Source organism: Gorilla gorilla, chromosome 8, assembly GCF_029281585.2.
Source record: "Gorilla gorilla gorilla isolate KB3781 chromosome 8, NHGRI_mGorGor1-v2.1_pri, whole genome shotgun sequence".
Taxonomy (NCBI): domain Eukaryota; kingdom Metazoa; phylum Chordata; class Mammalia; order Primates; family Hominidae; genus Gorilla; species Gorilla gorilla.
Window position 1 is genome coordinate 96928768 of NC_073232.2, and position 21259 is coordinate 96950026.

Genomic DNA, 21259 nt, shown 5'->3' on the forward strand with positions numbered 1-21259 from the left:
GGTTTGAGGCAGATACGTGAAGCCTGCAGAGGCAGATTTTCTCATTGTGACAGACAGTGCTTTACATCCATTGGGTCGATGAAGCAAGCTGCAATGTCTGTGCCCAGGGAGGATGGCAATGGTGACTCCACTGTTTCAGTTCTGTGGAGTAATTTGGGGGCCCTTCTCTGATGAAATGCCAGGTCTGATTTTCTGGTCCTTCCAGAGTTTTCCTGTCTTTTAACACATTTTATTTCTGTTTAAAATAGCTTGACTTATTTGTTTACATTAAGAATTCTGGGCTGGGCGTGGTGGCTTACACCTGTAATCCCAGCACTTTGGGAGGCCAAGGCGGGTGGATCCCGAGGTCAGGAGATTGAGGCCATCCTGGCTAACTCGGTGAAACCCCGTCTCTACTAAAAAAATACAAAAAAATTAGCTGGGCGCGGTGGCAGGCGCCTGTAGTCCCAGCTACTTGGGAGGCTGAGGCAGGAGAATGGTGTGAACCCGGGAGGCAGAGCTTGCAGTGAGCCGAGATCACACCACTGCACTCCAGCCTGGGCGACAGAGCAGGACTCCATCTCGGAAAAAAAAAGAATTCTGACTGCTGCAGGAAAAACAACAACCAGCACAATGACAACAAACTAGCACAGTGATCTTTGTATAATTGCCTTGTATCCAGTCACCAAATCACATTCACTTGAATTCATCATAACAGTACTTTTAAAATGAGTCTCTTCAAGGAATACTATTGTGTCATATATAAATTAATGCTAAACGACGAGTTAATGGATGCAGCACACCAACATGGCACATGTATACATATGTAACAAACCTGCATGTTGTGCACATGTACCCTAAAACTTAAAGTATAATAATAATAAAAAAAAGATAATTTTCTTTCTTTTTTTTCCCAAGTAATATAATGGATGAAAGTATGGTTGGTAGAATTAATCAATAGTCACTATTCCTTGTGTCTGTTCAACTGGCTGCAAATGCTAGGTTCCTGTATTCCTTTACTCAAGGCTGTCCTGTGAGCAGACTAGGGATTGCTGTGGTCTAAGATAAAGCAAATTTTGGCCTGGATATAATTAGTACCAAAACTCCCTTGCCTGTACAGCTTGGCTTGGTGATGGCCAAATGTAAATACTATAAAAAGTAAATGGATCCTAATGAGTAGAGATGGTTACCTACAAAATGCAGCTAAAAGTAGAATGAACCAAAGTACTTAAAGAAGGACAAGCTAAAAAACAAGACTTTATTAAAGTTGCAAAAGTCAGGAGAAAGCAGAGAGAAAGATAAGAAAGTGAACTCAGAATCAGGAACCAGGAAAGACTGGGATGAATCAGGAAAAAGACTAAAAGCAAAACGAGAGAAGTACTAGGTGGTGGGTAATGATCTGTAGTCTCCGGTTTACCTCTATTAATTATAAGATGAATAGTGTGTGAATTGCTTGAACAAACCATAGATGCCCAGAGTTTATAAACTGAACCCTCATTCCCACAGAACTAGACTCCTGCTTTGACTCTCCACTCTGCAGTTAGTTTGATCACCTGCTTAAAGCAGGGCTAAGCTCCCAAATGGGAGGAAATGTTTTATTGCTCTGAATTAAGCCTGTCCTTAGAGGTGGATTGGACTATTATCTAATCATTGCCAGAAGAAGGACATTAGATCAATATTCCAAAACCCAAGTCATTATTTTTTATAAGTGTCTGCCAAAATTTAAAAAGTATATAGAAACCTTTTAAAAAACTTTAGACATTAAAGCAAGAACCATCTGCATGAATATGTGCATGTGTTTGTGTATATGTATATTCTGTATATGAGTGTGATTTACATATATAAATCACTATAAATAAATACAGTAAATTTAACACTACAAAAGGTAAAACCCTTGTTCTATTTTCAGTACTATCCCTTAAAGGTAGCCACTACTAACAGTTTTTGTGTATATTTCCAAAAAGTTTTATATAATTATAGTGTATTAATATATGTAAATATTTATACATTTGTATCCTTTCCTTTTTAATACATATAAGAAATATACTATTTATCCTTTTACTCTATTCATTTAAAAACATGAATTGGAATTTTTTCTGTGCAAGCACATATAAATGCTTCATTCTTTTTAAAAAGTCGAGTGGTATTCCACTGTGTGTGTGTCAGTCCATTCTTGCATTGCTATAAAGAAATAACCTGAGACTGGGTAATTAATGAAGAAAATAGGCTTAACTGACTCACATTTCCACAGGCTGTATAGGAAGCATGGCTGAGAGGCCTTAGGAAACTTACAATCATGGAGGAAGTGAAAGGGAAGCAGGCACCTCTACAGGGAAGGAGAGGAAGGAAGAGAGAGAGTGAAGGGGGAGGTGCTACACACTTTCAAACAACCAGTGAGAACTCACTCACTATCATAAGAACAGTAAGGGGGAAGTCTGACCCCCATGATTCAATCATTTCCCATCAGGCCCTCCTTCAACACTGAGGATTACAATTCAACATGAGATTTAGGTGAGGACACAGACCCAAACCATATGAGTGTGGATCTGTTGAACCATATTTTATTTAACATATCTGAGAGTTCCAATTGCTATACTAAACAATGCTTAGTATTGCCAACCTTTTTAAATTTAGACATTCTCATGGGTGTAAAATGGTATTTCATTGTGGCTTTAATATATAATTTCTTAATGACTAATAAAATTGAGCACATTTTAATATGTTTATTGGCCATTTTTTCTATATTTTTTTTTGTGAAGTACTTGTTCAAGTTTCCCACTTTATGTTTCATGGTGCTATTGCATTTTTCTATTGCATTATCTGCATTATTCTTATTGACTTGTAGTAGATCTTTATATATTCTGGATTTAAGCCGTTTTAAAATTATACATATATAATATTATATTGTAACTTTTGCTACATACACATACGTGTGTGTGTGTGTGTGTGTGTATGTATGTATACATCTGTAGCAAAAGTTCTCTTATTCTGTGACTTGCTTTTGATTCTCTTAACAGTATTTTTTGGAGTACAGCAGTTCCCAGTTTTAATCAGGTCTAATTTAGCAATTACTTCCTTTATTGCTAGTGCCTTTGGGTTCCTGTTTAATCTCTTTTTATCCTAAAATAATAAAAAAAATCTTAACATTATCTTCTAGAATCTTATTGTTTTGTTTTTTAAATTTTTTTATTTTTTATTTGTTTATTTTTTTTTGAGACAGGGTCTTGCTCCGTCACCCAGGCTGGAATGCAGTGGCGTGATCACAGTACACTGCAGCCTCTACTTGCTAAGGTCAGGTGATCTTCCTGCCTCAGTCTCCCAAGTAGCTGGAAATACAGACATATACCACCATGCCCTGCTAATTAAAAAAGTTTTTTTTAGCTGGGCACAGTGGCTCATGCCTGTAATCCCAGCACTTTGGGAGGCCAAGGCAGGTGGATCATGAGGTCAGGAGTTTGAGGCCAGCCGGGCCAACATGGTGAAACCTGTCTATACTAAAAATACAAAAATTAGCTGGGCATGGTGGTGTGTGCCTGTAATCCCAGCTACACGGGAGGCTGAGGCAGGAGAATTGCCTGAGGAGGTGGAGGTTGCAGTGAGCCGAGATCATGCCACTGCACTCCAGCCTGAGTGACAGAGCAAGACTCCATTTTGGAAAAAAAAAAAAATTTGATTTTGTAGAGATGGTGTCTCCTTATGTTGCTGCAGCTTGTCTCAAACTTCTGGGCTCAAGTGATTCTCCTGTTTTGGCCCACCAAAGTGTTGGGATTACAGTCGTGAGCCACCGTGTCCATCCTGTTTCTTTTTAAGTCTACAATCTGCATGTTTGATTTCTTTGTGAATGATATAAAGTAGAAGTTAAGATCCAATAATTTTTCCAAATGTTTATCTAGTTGACCCAGCACCATGTTTATTAAAAGACCATCATATTCTCCTCCGATATGCAACATTACCTTTGTTATAAACCAAGTAGTTGTATTGTGTGGGTTTTATTTCTGGATTCCATTTTCCATTTCATTGACTTAATTACTTCTTTAATTATTTTGGCTTTTAAGTCTTGATATTGAGGAGCTCATATTAGCCACATAGTTTTTCTTTCTAAGATCTTCCTGGTTCTTCTTTCTAAGTCTTTCCAAGATTTTTATAAAATCTTTAAGAGGGTTTTCACTTTTTTTGGCCTTTTGCATTTCCATATACATTTTAAAATCAGCTTATAAATTTCTAAGCCAAACTGGAAAACCCTGCTGATATTTTGATAGGAATTGCATTGAACCTATAGATTAATTTGAGGAGAAATTAACATCTGTATAATATTCTCTTCCACTTCATGAATATGGTATATCTCTCCATTTATTTAGCTCATTTTCAATTTTTCAAAATGTTGTATAGTTTTCTGTGTAGCATTCTTGTACCTTCTTTGTTAGATTTATTCTCCAGTTTTTACATTTACAATATTATAATTGGAGTATTAAAATTTTTTTCTCTACTTGTTTGTTAGAATCTAAAGCTACCACTGCTTTTTGTATACTGACCTTTTATCTAGTGATTTTGCTAAGTTTGCTTATTAATTCTAATAGTTTGTCTACAAGTTTTTGTGTATTTTCTATTGTGTACTATGTAGTCTATGTAGTAATCTGTTATGATTGTTTTATGTCTTTCTTTCCAATTCTTAAACCTTTCATTTATTGTTCTTGTTTAATTGCACTAGTTAGAATCTCTAGTATAATGTTGAATAGAAGTGGTGATAGCAAGTGTTTTTGTCTTATTTCTTTTTTTTTTTCTTTTTTTTGAGATGGAGTCTTGCTCTGTTACCCAGGCTGGAGTGCAGTGGTGCAATCTTGGCTCACTGCAACCTCTGCCTCATGGGTTCAAGCAATTTTCCTGCCTCAGCTTCCCAAGTAGTTGGGATTATAGGCATGCACCCTCACGCCCAGTCATTTTTGTCTTATTTTTTAATCTTAGGGGAAAAGCTTTTAGGATTTTACTGTTAGGTGTGATGTTGGTTGTAGGTTTCTGGTATCTATAAATTAATAGATGAAGAAGGTCCCCTTCTAATTCTATTTTGCTAAAAGATTTTATTATGAATACATATACAATTTATCAAATGATTTATCTTTGTTTATTAAAATGATCATGTGATTTTTATCCCTTATTCTGTTTATGTGGTACATTAAATTAATTGAGTTTTAAATGTTAAGTTCCCTTTCTTGGAATATGCACATCTAGGGTTGTGATGTATTATTATTTTTATAAATTGCTAGATTTGTAATGCTTTCAATTCTGTTTTAAGAAAGATTGGCTTGTGATTTTCTTTTCTTATAATAACCTTGTCAGAGTTTGGAATCTAAGGTTATGCTTCTACATAGAACAGGTAGGGAAGTGTTTCCCAGTTGCTGTTCTCTGGAAAAGTTTGGGTGTGACTGGCATTATCTTTCTTTAAATGTTTGGAAGAATTCACCAATACAATTATCTAAGCCTAAATCTTTTGATAAAAGGCTTTCAGATATGTGTTTAATTTCTTTAAAATGTATAGTACAATTCAAATTTCTATTTCTTTTTTTGTTATGAATTCATTCTTTTTATCTAAATATGTAAATGTACTGACAACAGATTACACATTATTTTCACTTAATTTTCTTTTTAATTCCCCTTTCCATTCCTGATAGTGGTTTCTTGTGCCTTCTTTTTTTTTAATGATTAATTTTTTCCAGTGATTTATAAATTTACAAATCTCATTCAAGTGTTCAAAGGGCAAGCCTTGATTTTGAACTCTGGCTTTCTTGATTTTTCTCTGTTCTACATTTGTTTTCCACTTCATTAATTTCTGTTCTTATCTTTATTATTTTCTTTCACTTTGAGTTTAATTTGCAGATCTTTTTCTAACTTCTTGAGATGGATGTTTTAGAGCCTTGACTTGGCATTTCATCTTTTCTCATATGTTCACTTAATGGTAAACAGTTTCTTCTATTCATAACTTTAACTGAATCCTATAAATTATGATATGTCATATTTTCACTGCCATTCAGTTCCAGATGTTTTCTAATTTCCTTTGTAACTTTTTCTTTCACTTATGTACTATATAGAAGTATACTGCTTAACTTCTAGACATTTGGAAATTTTCTAGTTACCTTTTTTTAAAAAGTGATTTCTAGCTTATTTCCATTACAGTTAAGGAATACACTTTGGAAGATATTAATTTCTTAAAAATTGTTGGTGCTTGCTTTATGAGTTAGTATATGACTGATTATGGTAAATTTTCTTTTCTTTTTTTTTTTTTTTGAGAGGTAGTTTCACTCTTGTTACCCAGGCTGGAGTGCAATGGCATGATCTCGGCTCACCGCAACTTCCGCCTCCCAGGTTCAAGCGATTCTCCTGCCTCAGCCTCCTGAGTAGCTGGTATTACAGGCATGTGCCACCACACCTGGCTAATTTTTGTATTTTTAGTAGAGACGGGGTTTCACCACGTTGGTCAGGCTGGTCTCGAACTCCTGACCTCAGGTGATCCACCTGCCTTGGCCTCCCAAAGTGCTGGGATTATAGGCATGAGCCACCATGCCTGGCCTGATTTTGGTAAATTTTCTATGAGCATTTGAAAGTAATGGTATGCCTTTTGGCTCGCTGACCAGCACCATGGTGGTTGACAAGAACAAGCGCCTTACGAAAGGTGGCAAAAAGGGAGCCAAGAAGAAAGTGGTTGATCCATTTTCTAAGAAAGATTGGTATGATGTGAAAGCACCTGCTATGTTCAATATAAGAAATATTGGAAAGACGCTCGTCACCAGGACCCAAGGAACCAAAATTGCATCTGATGGTCTCAAGAGTCGTGTGTTTGAAGTGAGTCTTGCTGATTTGCAGAATGATGAAGTTGCATTTAGAAAATTCAAGCTGATTACTGAAGATGTTCAGGGTAAAAACTGCCTGACTAACTTCCATGGCATGGATCTTACCCGTGACAAAATGTGTTCCATGGTCAAAAAATGGCAGACAATGATTGAAGCTCACGTTGATGTCAAGACTACCGATGGTTACTTGCTTCATCTGTTCTGTGTTGGTTTTACTAAAAAACGCAACAATCAGATACGGAAGACCTCTTATGCTCAGCACCAGCAGGTCCTGAGAAATCCGGAAGACCTCTTATGCTCAGCACCAGCCAAATCCGGAAGAAGATGATGGAAATCATGACCTGAGAGGTGCAGACAAATGACTTGAAAGAAGTAGTCAATAAATTGATTCCAGACAGCATTGGAAAAGACATAGAAAAAGCTTGCCAATCTATTTATCCTCTCCATGATGTCTTCGTTAGAAAAGTAAAAATGCTGAAGAAGCCCAAGTTTGAATTGGGAAAGCTCATGGAGCTTCATGGTGAAGGCTGTAGTTCTGGAAAAGCCACTGGGGACGAGACAGGTGCTAAAGTTGAATGAGCTGATGGATATGAACTACCAGTCCAAGAATCTGTTTAAAGTTCAGACTTCAAATAGTGGCAAATAAAAAGTGCTATTTGTGAAAAAAAAAAAAAGAAAGTAATGGTATATCTTGCAGTTTAGGTTATTGTATCTTATATATGTCAGGTAATGTATACTAAACATGTTGTTTAAGTATTCTCATTTTTAAATTTTTGTTTATTTACTCTTTCAGTTATGGAGAGAAGTATATTAAAAATTTCACACTACAGTTATGGACTCATTTTTTTCTCTTAGGTTTGTTAATTACTAAATTATTTATTTTAATGCTATACCATTAGGCACATACAAATTTATATTTTTTCAATTGTACTGATTGTTGACTTTTTGATAATTATGAAATACCCCACATTATCACTTATAGCATGTTGGTCCTAAAGTTCATTTTTTTTTTTTTTTTTTTTTTGAGACAGAGTCTGGCTCTGTAGCCCAGGCTGGAGTGCAGTGGCGCAATCTCGGCTCACTACAAGCTCCACCTCCTGGGTTCATGCCATTCTCCTGCCTCAGCCTCCCCAGTAGCTGGGATTGCAGGCGCCCATCACCACGCCTGGCTAATTTTTTGTATTTTTTAGTAGAGACGGGGTTTCACCGTGTTAGCCAGGATGGTCTCAATCTCCTGACCTCGTGACCTGCCTGCCTCTGGGATTACAGGCGTGACTAAAGTTCATTTTGTCTGATTTTTTTTTTTTTTTTTTTTGAGACAGAGTCTCGCTCTGTCGCCCAGGCTGGAGTGCAGCGGCGCCATCTCGGCTCACTGGAAGCTCCGCCTCCCGGGTTCACGCCATTCTCCTGCCGTAGCCTCCCGGGTAGCTGGGACTACAGGCGCCCGCCACCACGCCCGGTTAATTTTTTTGTATTTTTAGTATTTTGTATTTTTAGTAGAGACGGTGTTTCACTGTGTTAGCCAAGATGCTCTTAATCTCCTGACCTCGGCATCCACCCATCTTGGCCTCCCAAAGTGCTGGGATTACAGGCGTGAATTTTGTCTGATATTAATTACTACAGTCGTACCAGCTTTCTTTAAATCAGGGTTTGTATGGTACTTTTTAAAATTTTACTTTCATCTTTTTAATATCCATATATTTTGGGTGTCTCTCTTGTAAAAAGTATATAATAGTTGAGTTTTAATCCAAATAATAACCTTTACCTCTTAATTGGAATATTTAATTTGTTTTAAATATAATTACTAATATATTTGAGTTTAAATCTATCATCTTACTTACTCTTTTTCTATTGGCCCCACCTGCTCTATATTTCTTTCTCTTTCTTTTCTTGCTTTCTTATAGATTCATCAAATAGTTTTTATTTATTCCATTCTTCTCTATTAGTTTGATAGGTTTATCTTTTTTTGCAGTTTTAAAAAAATGGTTACCTTAGATTCCAGTAGGCATTCTTGACTTATTAAAGCCTAGCAAAAATGATCTTCCACACTCTGGTAATTCAAGGGCTTTCAAGTACTTCGTGTATCTCTTGCCTTTTGTACTATTTATTCTCATGTATCTTAAAAATTGCACGTCTGTTTTTAAACCCCGCATGACGTCATAATTATTAGTTTCATACAGTCAATGTTCATTTAGATCTCTGTGTGTGTGTGTGTGTGTGTGCACGTGTGTATTTATAATATTCTTTCTAATGCTTTTACTTTCTTTCTGGAAATCTATGATTCCATCTAGAATTGTTTTTCTTCTGCCCGAAAATTTTCCTTTAGTGTTTAGTGTTTCAGCATGGGTCTGTTAGGTTTTTGATTATCTGAAAAAAGTATCTAGTTTGTCTTTATTTTGAAGGACATAAAAGACTTTTATGATGGCTAAAAAATTTTTAGTTGGCAATTATTTTATTTATATGTGTATATATATATAAATAGTATATTATATATAAAAATATATAAATAAATATATATTCCATTGTTTCAGACATTCTCCCCCTTGTCCCTATTGGGTATCAGCAGCCCCATTTCTCTTTGATAATTAGGAGCAGGGAACCCAGCCTGCATAGTCTCCTTTGTTACTTGCTAATTCAGTGGCATGTGGAGCTCAAAATTGCTAAGTGGAAGATTCAACTTCCAGTGTCCTCTGGTAGAAACATTTCTTCCTTAGTAATTATGGGCTTTAAACCAGCAGAGCTCCCCATGGTGAGAACTGAAAGCATATATTTTGTATTCAGAAACTGGGTAAATATCTACAGAGTGGGTTTATGGACACTGGCCAACTCTGAAAATGGACTAAGGCAGAAGCTCTCTGTATCACCTGTCTTCCAAAACCCCCAGTTCGACGGTTGAACTGCAGTGGTGTTTTGAGTCCTTGGGGATTACTGTCAATTTAGAGTCAATGTCCAGTAATCTCTGACAAGCCCGGGCAGTCCCTTCTCCATGCACCATCAGCCCTGTGCCTGAAGGTCCCATGGCGGGTATGAAGGAAGAATTACTGTGCACACTTGTGGCAGTGTCCTAGGACTCTTCCACACGGGAGCTGGATTCCCTTTCAGTCAAGCAGCTCCACGTTGGTGAAGTAGCAAAACACTGAGAATTGGATGAGAGGCCAGGAATCTTTGTGCTGTCACCAGACCTAATCTTTGTTGTTTTGTTTATTGATTAACTGAACAGAAAAAAATAGGACTTTGGTAGTCTCCCAGTCTATTCCAGTCACAGGAACAGTAAGATGATTTGACCACTGACGGATATCTCCATGAGTTAAAACATTTTGAAATCATTTAAATCTGCTGCCAGTTATTGTACCCGCACCTCCCTTATCTCTGCGGTTGAGTGCCTCTACTTCCTCTATTCCTTTCAAGTATGCTCTCTGGTTCCCAAGTTGTGGGCTCTAAGCCAACAACATCAGCATCAGCTGGTAATTTGTTAGAAGTGCAAATTCTCAGACCCCACCCAGACCTACTGAATCAGAAACTTCGCAAGTGGGGCCCAGCAATCTTTTTTACAAGCCTCCAGGTGATTCTGATGCATGCTAATGTCTCAGGAACACTGCAATATACCACCACCTCTACTGAAAGAAAGGATCCCATTTCTGTGGCAGTATCAACTAATGTCACCCCTGGCCAGTGGAGGACAGCCACTGCTGAGCTTTGATAATGATGCTGGTGTTCCTAATCAATATACTTCTTTTTTTTTTTTTTTTTGGAGACGGCGTCTTGCTCTTGTTGCCCAGGCTGGAGTGCAGTGGTGCGATCTCAGCTCACTGCAGCCTCCGCCTCCCGGGTTCTAGCGATTCTCTTGCCTCAGCCTCCCAAGTAGCTGGGACTGTAGGCACCCGCCACCGCACCTGGCTAATTTTTGTAGTTTTTAGTAGAGACGGGGTTTCACCATGTTGGCCAGGCTGGTCTCGAACTCCTGACCTCAGGTTATCCACCCACCTCGGCCTCCCAAAGTGCTGGGATTACAGGCATGAGCCACAGTGCCCGGCCATCAATATACTTCTTAATGCCTCATTAAATAAAGTTTCTCTGTGTCTTCTGGGAGACGTATTTAGGTTATGCATGAGTAGATCACACATGTAAATCCACTGCAACATTGCTATGTTTCCAATCTTTGAGTTATTTTCTCCAAGAAAATTATGCCAAAATATCTTAGCACTTCCACTTGATTTAATACAGGTCATCACTGAATCCACAGTTTAGGTTACCATTCTTGAAGTCTAACAGAGCCACTGCTTTATCTAATATTGCATCAGAATGTCTAGTTAGAGTATCCATATGGATATATTAATTTGGGATCACAATTATGTTCTTTCCTTCCTGGTCTAGTTCCCTTAGTATCCCTTCCATAAATAATCCCTAAGTATTTGCTGTTCTAAATTAGCAGAAGATTGGAATTCAGGGTGTTAGCTCCTTTTTAATGTCATATTTATATCCATACCCCTAGGTTAGGCTGGGATCTGATCCTAATTATGGGTTTTCTAGCAAGAAGGAGTGGTGGGGGCTGGAGAATGAGACTCCTTTTGTTACCAGGGGGTCCTTGCTCACAGAGCTCCCAAGATGGTGGCAGGCCACTTCCAAGATGGTGGCAAGCCTCGTGTTCTCTGACCTGGGGTTCTTGGCCTCACGTATTCCAAGGAATGGAATCTTGGGTCATGCAGTGAGTGTTACAGCTCTATTAGAAGCCGTGGGTCATGGAAGAGAACCGTGGAACCCAATGACTAGTGTTCAGTTCGATTAGGATGAACCCAGGCACTTAGCTGTGCAGGAACAATGGCAAGCCTTTAGCCCGATCAGGAGTGGCAATGGGTGCCTCACTGGATCGGAAGCACAGTGGACACCCTTCCATATCTGGAGGGATGGAAGTCAGCGGCGGGTCTGCGACGGCGGCAAACAGCAGTGGTGGACGGTGAGCGAAAGCTCAGCTCGAGCTGTAATAAACATGGACCAGAAGAGTGCAGTTGCAAGATTTAATAGGGTGAAAACAGGGCTCCCATACAAAGGGAGGGGGAGGGGACCCAAAGGGGATTGCTGTTGCCGGCTCAAATGCCTGGGCTTAAATCCAGATCCTTGTCCCTCCCGTTGTGCCCTCAGACAATATATGATTGGCTATTTCTTTACCTCTTGTTTTTGCCTAATTAGCATTTTAGTGAGCTCTCTGATTGGTCGGGTGTGAGCTAAGTTGCAAGCCCCATGTTTAAAGGTGGATGCAGTCACCTTCCAGCCAGGCTTAGGGATTCTTAGTTGGCCTAGGAAATCCAGCTAGTCCTTTCTCTCACTTTCACAATTACAATCCTATTGATTACAGGTAAGATAATTGTCAGAGACAATCAAATCAGAGCGACTCCATCTTGAAGAAGGGCTGGTCAAAATGAGGATGAGGTCTTCTGGGCTGCCTTCCCAGGAAGTTAAGCATGATAACCTCCTGAGTTAGGTTAGGATGAGATAGGAGGTCGGCACAAGATACAGGTCAAAAAGACCCCTGCTGATAAAACAGGATGCAGTAAAGAAGCCAACCAAAACCCACCAAAACCAAGGTGGTGATGAAATTGACCTCTGATCGTTTCTCACTGCTTATTATATGCTAATTATAATGCTGATAGCATTATAATTTAGCGTGTCTTTAGCACACTAAAAGACACTCCCACCAGCACCATGACAGTTCACAAATGCCATGGCAATGTCTGGGAGTTACCTTGTATGATCTGACAAGGGGAGGACCTCTTAGTCCCAGGAATTGCCTGCCCCTTTCCTGGAAAACTCATGAATAATCTGTCGCTTGTTTAGCATGTAATCAAGAAGTAACTATAAAAATAGCTAACCAGCAGCCCTCCATGCTGCTCTGCCTATGAAGTAGTCACCCATTTATTCCTTTACTTTCTCAATAAACTTGCTTTCACTTCACTGTATGGACTTGCCCTGAATTTTTTCTTGTGTGAGATCCAAGAACCCTCTTTTGGGGTCTGGATTAAGACCCCTTTCTGGTAACACAGAAAGACCCTGCTTTGCTTAGGGTCTTGAAGCAAGGCAGAGCTATGCAGGTCAAAACTGAGGGGACATGGGAGACTTCTATTGGTAAAGGATGACTCAGAAGAATTTGAGAGTCCAAGGTATTCAAATTAATCCAAGTCTACCCAAATGACCCCATTGGTCAGGATTAATTCCAACTGTTACCCTAAATTTTCTATCAGACACCTGGTGAGGGTGTGAATATCACTGACATCATGATTCTGGCTCTTCACACTACTTATGCTTTAAATTAGGAAATTCAGGAAACTGTTATTTGTCTCAGAAGTACTCAGCCACAAGAAAGGTAAAAAGTAAAGTTATTTGCAAGTCTGAAGAGAGCAGACGTCATTCTAAAAAGGGTAGAGTCATAAACAATATGAAAGATCAAATAATAGGTTAAAGAATGTGTGCAACATTTATGCCAATGAGATTATATTCTTTTAAAAAAGTGCTTCCATACATTGATCAGTGTATTAGACAGAGTCACAGCCCCCAAGATGTCCATGCCCTAATCCCCTGGACCTATGAATAAGGCTTTGCAGATGTGATTAATGGGCTCTGAGATGCAGGGTTTATCCTGGATTATCCTGGTGGGCTCAATCTAATGTGACCTTACATGCAAAAGCCTTTTCTGGCTGCAGAGAACAAAAGAGACAGTAGTTTGAGAAGGACTTGCCTTGTCATTGCTGACTTTGAAGATGATGAGAGGGTCCAAGTCAAAGAATGTGGGTAGCTTTGAAAAGCTGGGCAAAGCAAGGAAACAGATCTCCCCTAGAATGTTCAGAAAGAAACACGATCTGGCTGCCACCTTGATTTTAGTCCAATTGAGACCGATTTTAGACTTCTGACCTCTAGAACATAAGTTTGTGTTGTTTAAGCTGCTGAGTTTATGGTAATGTATTATGGTAGCAATAGAAAACTAATACAGGAAGAAAAAACTCAACAGGAGAAAAAAATCCCGGCAAAGATTAGGAGAGACAATTCACAGTGTTAGCTAATTAATATGTGAAGAGATGCTTAATCTCACTAATGAAGCAGGTAAATGCAAACGAAAAGAATGAGATTTCATTGTTCACTCATTAAATTGGCAAATGTTAAAACAATTGATAATGTTGACGCTCAGAAAACAATACCCAAAAGTATGGTGCTTTGGCATGCTGAGCACTTTGAATTAAAATAAATTGAAAGATCTTAGAAGCTGCTTCAGAACCAAGGATTTTCTAATCTTTTGTTTCTCGCCTGTCCCCAAAGTGCAGGGAGAGGCTCTCTCTCTGGAATTTCCTTATCTGACTGAGGAAACTTCTTTCCAAAAGAAATGGAATTATCTTAATCCCTCTCCCTAGGAATCTCATTAAATAACCAGGAAAGATTAACCACCAGAGAAGAGGAAAGACTACACGTCATCGCCATACCCAGACAGACTTTTCATCTATTTTTTTTTTTTTTTTTTTGAGACGGAGTCTTGCTTTGCTGCCCAGGCTGGAGTGCAGTGGTGCGATCTCGGCTCACTACAAGCTCCACCTCCCGGGTTCACGCCATTCTCCTGCCTCAGCCTCCTGAGTAGCTGAGACTACAGGCACCTGCCACCACACCTGGCTAATTTTTTGTATTTTTCGTTGAGACAGGGTTTCACTGTGTTAGTCAGGATGGTCTTGATCTCCTGACCTCGTGATCAGCTGGCCTCAGCCTCCCAAAGTGCTGGGATTACAGGCGTTAGCCACTGTGCCTGGCCCATCTATTTTTTTGAGGGCATCTCCGAGATTGCCTTAAAAGAGTTTATCTGCATAATTAGATGACCTTTGTTCACAGTGCAGTTCTACCCCTCATTTTCCCACAACTTGCCAGTCCCATTCAATTTCCTAAAACAATCATTTAAAAACTACTGTCTGCTCTTTGGACCCATTCCTTTCCCTTGAAAATCATTTACTACCCCGTCACCATTGCCAACATCACCCATCTTCCTCTCCCCTAAGAAGAAGGTATTTAAGCCTCAACCATCTGGCCCTTCTTTGAGTCTCGTATTTCGTATGGCTTCTGTGCTTATGCATATTAATACACTTATATGCCTTTTCTCCTGTTGATCTATTTTCAGTTCATTTCAGCAGACTCAAACCTTCAGAGGGAGAGCAAAATTCTCTTTACCCCTATAGTAACAACACCCCATGGTAGTGAGAAATAAGCACTTTGAAACATTGCTGGTGGAAGTGTGAATTTCTATAACCTTTGGGAAACTAATGTGCGATGTCTAGTGATATAAATAGCACACAAATCCTTTGATTTAGTAAAATCAGTTTGGGCCATCATTCTGACAGAAATAATAGGTCATTATTTTTTCTGTAAATATATGAGGCAATTTATAGTAGTGTCAAAAAACTAATCTGAAGGTTCATCTTGAGGAATGGATAAATAAATTATATGCATCCATAATGTGAAATATTATGCATAAGGTAAAATTAATTAGATTTCTATACAGAGGTCTAAAAGGCTGTCCATTATATGCCATTGGCTAAAAAAGCAAGATAGTGTTCATAGTATGAATCCATTGAGATTAAAAATAACACAACAAAGCACAAAATGTTTGTGTACATATATTTACATACATTTATGTTTGTATAGAGAAAAGTGTGGAAAGAAACACACCAAGCAACAAACATTGGTTATCTCCATGTATGGCGTTGGGTATGGAGGGGCATGGGAGAGGGCTGGAGAATTAACTTGTTCTTCACACAACTCTGTTTAGCTTTTTACAATGAGTGCATAAAACTTTTATGACATTAAGCTTATCTAATACAGTACATAAGATGGGGAAGAAACCATGCATTATCGAATGTACACATCTGCTTATCAACTGATGAATGACCCTTTCAACAGGTGTTTCTGGCACTACCCACTGGCCAACAGTCCAGTTTTGGCCACAGCATACCTTATTTGTCCAGGGCACCTTTATGCAGTTGCTTAAACATTTGGTGGCATTTTGTCCCTGTTTCATAAAAATGAAGGAAAGATGGAAAAAAATGAAAGTGCAGATATGAAGTGTACGTTTCGTAAATTTAAAGCAATAGAGTTAAAGATGGAAATTGTTAGGTGTGCTGAAACTAATAAATCTTGTTCCAGAATCAGACACTAACTGGGCTTGAACCAGTTGACTGTCTGGTTGTGAAGGAGAAGAAAAAAGTTAAGGAATAGAGGCAAAGATACTGTATCTTTTGAGAGAAGTAACTGGGGATTACAAAATATATTTATTTTTTCTCTCCGAGATGGAACCACCTCTAAACACACTTAAAACATGTAGGTCTGTTGCAGGTTTTCCTCACATTAAACACGTCTTCAGGCACACGTTTGACATGTCCAATTCAAAATATTGGTCTTAATGCCTCCCCTCCCCAGTTCCTCATGCATGTCCCTGATTTCTACTTGTAGTCAATCAAGACCTTCACACAATCTTCAGGCTAAGTAAGATAAGTAGGAAGGAAAATGACAAGAAATAGTCAGATTTCAGTTATTTGATTCCTCAAACAGGCTTTTAAGATTCAAAAGGGCAGACCTGAGTAAGGCAAGATACAGAATTTATATCACATTAAGACTGGAAAGAAAATAGAGGAAGTAAGAGGCCATGCCTCCCGTGCCACTTGGAAGCAGAGGGAAAGGGTCCCTGAGACTAGAGAGGAGGGGGCTAGTAGAGGGTCTTGCATGGGAGTCTGCATGTGACTCAGGCAGGGAATGGCAGCTGTTGGTCTTTGACTTGACCATTAATGGGTATGTACCTTACATTTATTTTTGTTTACAAAATGGCTTTGCTTACTTGAGGCAACACTAAGATGCTCAATACAAACATCATTTGTCCTTTAACATTATTTGTATTTTTTTCCCACATCTTACCACTATGAACATTACTGTTCTGATGACCCATTTGCCTGCCCTATTACCCATCTCCTTAGACTCTGCAGATGGAAGGGTACAGACTGTGTCACCCACACTCTGGCTATCAGTGATTGAGGTCAGAGCTGGGCACAAGACCCAGCTTTGCTCAACTTGGAATTTACAGTGGGACTTGGAGACTCTACTTGCTGACTGCCAAGGCTGGGAGCAGATGTCATGTAGAGCTGGACAGCTATGTGCGTGGAGAAAGAGAAAGCTGTGTGGCCAGAAGACTGAAGCAGGGCTGCTGGGAGACAATGGGCTGGGAGAGGAGCGGGATCTGCTCCTGCAGCCTAGAGAGACACAGAGGGGAGTCTAGTTCCAGACTTTTCTGTCTCTGGTCCCTTCTTGAGGCTTGCCTGCATCTGACAACTCTTTGCCATGAAAAGTGAAGATACTGAGAGGTGACAGCATGCTGGCAGCCCTCGCAGCCCTTGCTGGCTCTTGGTGCCTCCTCAGCCTCAGCGCCCACTCTGGCCGCGCTTGAGGAGCCCTTCAGCCCGCCGCTGCAGTGTGGGAGCCCCTTTCTGGGCTGGCCAAGGCCGGAGCCAGCTCCCTCAGCTTGTGGGGAGGTGTGGAGGGAGAGACGCGGGCAGGAACCAGGACTGCACCTGATGCTTGTGGGCCAGCGCAAGTTCCAGGTGGATGTGGGCTCGGCGGACCGCGCTCCAAGCGGCTGGCTGGCCCTACCGGCCTCGGCAGTGAGGGGCTTAGCACCCAGGCCGCAGCTGCCGGAGGGTGCGTGGGGTCCCCCAGCAGTGCTGGCCCACGGGGGCTGCACTGGATTTCTAGCCGGGCCTTAGCTGCCTCCCCACGGGGCAGGGCTAGGGACCTGCAGCCTGCCCTGCCTGAGTCTGCCCCCACTGCACGGCCTGAGCCTCCCCGACGAGCGCCGCCCCCTGCTCCATGGCACCTGGTCCCATCAACTGCCCAAGGTCTGAGGAGTGCAGGCGCATGGGGTGGGACTGGCAGGCAGCTCCACCTGCTGCCTGGTGTGAGATCCACTGGGTGAAGCCAGCTGGGCTCCTGAGTCTAGTGGGGACTTGGAGAACCTTTATGTCTAGCTAAGGGATTGTAAATACACCAATCAGCACTCTGTGTCTAGCTCATTTGTAAATGCACCAATCAGCACCCTGTGTCTAGCTCAGAGTTTGTGAATGCACCAGTTGGCACTCTGTATCTAGCTAATCTGGTGGGGACTTGGAGAATCTTTATGTCTAGCTAAGAGATCGTGAATACAGCAATCAGCACTCTGTTTCTAGCTCAAGGTTTGTAAATGCACCAATCAGCACTCTGTGTCTAGCTCAGGATTTGTAAATACACCAATCAGCACTCTGTATCTAGCTAATCTAGTGGGGAGGTGGAGAACTTTTGTGTCTAGCTCAGGGATTGTAAATGCACCAATCAGCACCCTGTCACAATGGACCAATCAGCTGTCTGTAAAACAGACCAATCGGCTCTCTGTAAAATGGACCAATCAGCTCTCTGTAAAATGGACCAATCAGCAGGATGTGGGTGGGGCCAGATAAGACAATAAAAGCAGGCTGCCCGAGTCAGCAGTGGCAAGAGGCTGGGGTCTCCTTCCATACTGTGAAAACTTTGTTCTTTTGCTCTTTGCAATAAATCTTGCTGCTGTACCGTCTTTGGGTCCACATTGCCTTTATGAGCTGTAACACTTGCCGCAAAGGTCTGCAGCTTCTCTCTTAAAGCCAGTGAGACCACAAACCCACCAGGAGGAACAAATAACTCCAGACACACTGCCTTAAGAGCTGTAACACTCACTGTGAAGGTCTGCAGCTTCACTCTTGAGCCAGCCAGACCACGATCTCACCAGAAGGAAGAAACTCCGAACGCATCTGAACATCAGAAGGAACAAACTCTGGACATGCTGCCTTAAAGAACTGTAACACTCACCGTGAGGGTCTGTGGCTTGATTCTTGAAGTCAGACCAAGAACCCACCAATTCCTGACACAATGCTAGGATACCTATATTTATTCTCACACCAGCTCTACTTTTTAAAATTAGTTCAATTGCTTTGTTTGATTTTGAACTCATTTTAGATTAACTGAAGAGTTAGAAGGGTGATAACAGTGTTCTTGTAAACATTCATCCAGCTTCCCCAAATGTTGACGTTTTACACAGCCATGGTATGTTAGTCAAAGCTAAGAAACGAACCTTGGTACAATTGTAATACTGTATTACTAGGGTAACCAACTCATCCAGGTTTTCTTGGGCCTTCGTTATTTTTAGCACTGAAAACTTCGCATCCTAGGAAAGCCTTCAGTTCCAGACAAACTGGGCTGTTTTGATTTTAAAACTGAGGGCTAGGTGTGGTGGTGCACACCTGTAGTCCCAACTACTCAGGAGGCTGAGGCATGAGAGTTGTTTGAACCTGGGAGGCGGGGGTTGCAGTGAGCTGAGATCGTGCTACTGCAATTCAGCCCAGGTGACAGAGCGAGATTCTGTTTCAAAAAAAAAACAAAACAAAGGCCCCCAAACTGAAAGTTCCATGCCCCAGGATCCCTTCAGTCCCAGCAAACCAGGACAGTTAGTCACCCATTACAGACTTTATTTGGATTTCCGCAGTTTATCCACTAGTGTTTTTTGTTGTTTTTTTCTTGTTTGGTTTTCTGTTTCAGGATCCAGTCAAAGATACTGCTTTGCCTTCAGTTGTCAAGTCACCTTAGTCTCCTCCAACCTATGACTACTTTCAGACTTTCCTTGAGTTGCATGATCTTGGCACTTTTAAACATTTATTTATTTATTTATTTTTGAGACGGAGTCTCACTTTCTTGCCCAGGCTGGAGTGCAATGGCGCGATCTTGGCTCACTGCAGCCTCTGCCTCCCGGATTCAGGCGATTGCCCTGCCTCATCCTCCCGAGTAGCCGGGACTACAGGCACGTGCCACCAAGCCCAGCTAATTTTTGTATTTTTGGTAGAGACGGGGTTTCACCATGTTGGCCAGGCTGGTCTTGAACTCTTGACTTCAGGTGATCTATCCACCTTGGCCTCCCAAAGTGCTGGGATTACAGGCATGAGCTACCATGCCCGTCTGATCTTGGCACTTTTTAGAGTGTACTGGTCTAATCAGGTCTCCTTAATCTCCTCCAACCTGTGACTGTTTTCAGACTTTCCTTGACTTGCATGATCTTGACACTTTTTAGAGTGTACTGGTCAATTAGTTTGTAGAATGGCCTCGAATTTGAATTCATCTGATCTCCTCTCGTGATGAAGCTGCAGTTATGAATACATAAGAGGTGAAATGTCCTTCCCATCTTATCATATCACAGGGTACATGATATCAACATGACTTATGTGTGATGTTAACCTAGATCATTTGATTAAGGGGATGCCTCCCAGTTTCCTCTATTTTTCCTTTTCCATATTCTAGCCTTTAGAAGTAAGTCACTAAGTCCAGCCCACACTCAAAAGAAAGAGAACTAAGTTCCAAAGTTCTGAGGAGAAGAGTACCGAATAATTTCTGGACATATATTAAAACCATCAGGGTAACGAACAAATATCTTGGTGGAGATACTTTGAGGCTATTCAAATCTTATTTATTCCGAAAGTTTTTCTTACTAACTTTTAGCATTCATCAATGATCCTGCCTGTAGCTATTGTTACTGTGGTGTGTCCTGGTAGTGAATTTCTATGCTTAGCCAGCAGATGGTGCGTCTGTGAGTGAGTGCCTGGAATATAGATGGTGCTCAAACAATGACGATTTCCTATTGCCTTTCTCCCCAGGGCTGCCATGTAGAACAGAAGCATCCCATTTGGAGCACTGGTGACTGAGGATTCTGGAAGAAGGAGGCCTGGGACCTTTAATGCTATTACCCACAATTTCTCCACTGCCGTGGCAGGGAACCCACCCTCATATGGAAGCACTTCCCTTCTGTTCTTTTCATTCCTTTTATTAACCTTCTCCCCATAGACCACCCACAGGCTGCCAGAGTTCCAAACTATCTTCCCCAAACACAACACTCACCATGGCCCTCCCCTGTGGGCTGTTCATTGCAAACAGAATTAAATTCTACCTTTTAATGAGGCCCTCCTCGTATTGGCTCATACTGCGCCCTCCATTTTCATTTCTCACTATCTTTCTCTTTATATCTAAAACTGGAGCCACACTGCATTGTTTCCTCTTTAAAACACTCCTGCTACCCCAGGCCTCTGTGACTGTGCATAGGATGCCCTCTCCAGCTAGAATGTCTTTCCACTTCTTTCTTCCCATGGGCTTTTTCCTACTTATCCATAGCACACCTGGGATGTTATCGTCTCTGTGAAATCTTCCCTCCCTCCCTCAAACTCTTACCTCTGTGTTCCCACAGCATCTTTCACCTATTATACAAACCTCTGTTGTGGAACACATTATGTTGTTTTGAAACTTTTCTGTGTCGATTTCTGCCTTTTTTGTTGGAGTGGGAGCTCTTCAAAAGCAGGCCCTGGCTTGTTTATTTATGTAGC

The 21259-nt window shown here is 40.8% G+C and overlaps 1 protein-coding gene across 1 annotated transcript; it reads left to right on the forward strand.

Annotated features, from left to right (window-relative positions):
• Positions 1 to 6597: 6597 nt before the first annotated feature.
• LOC101132345 (small ribosomal subunit protein eS1-like) lies at positions 6598 to 7149 on the forward strand. Its single transcript, XM_055353898.2, has one exon. The coding sequence runs from the start codon at positions 6610 to 6612 to the stop codon at positions 7147 to 7149; it is 540 nt and encodes a 179-aa protein (XP_055209873.2). The 5' UTR covers positions 6598 to 6609.
• The last annotated feature ends 14110 nt before the right edge of the window (positions 7150 to 21259 follow it).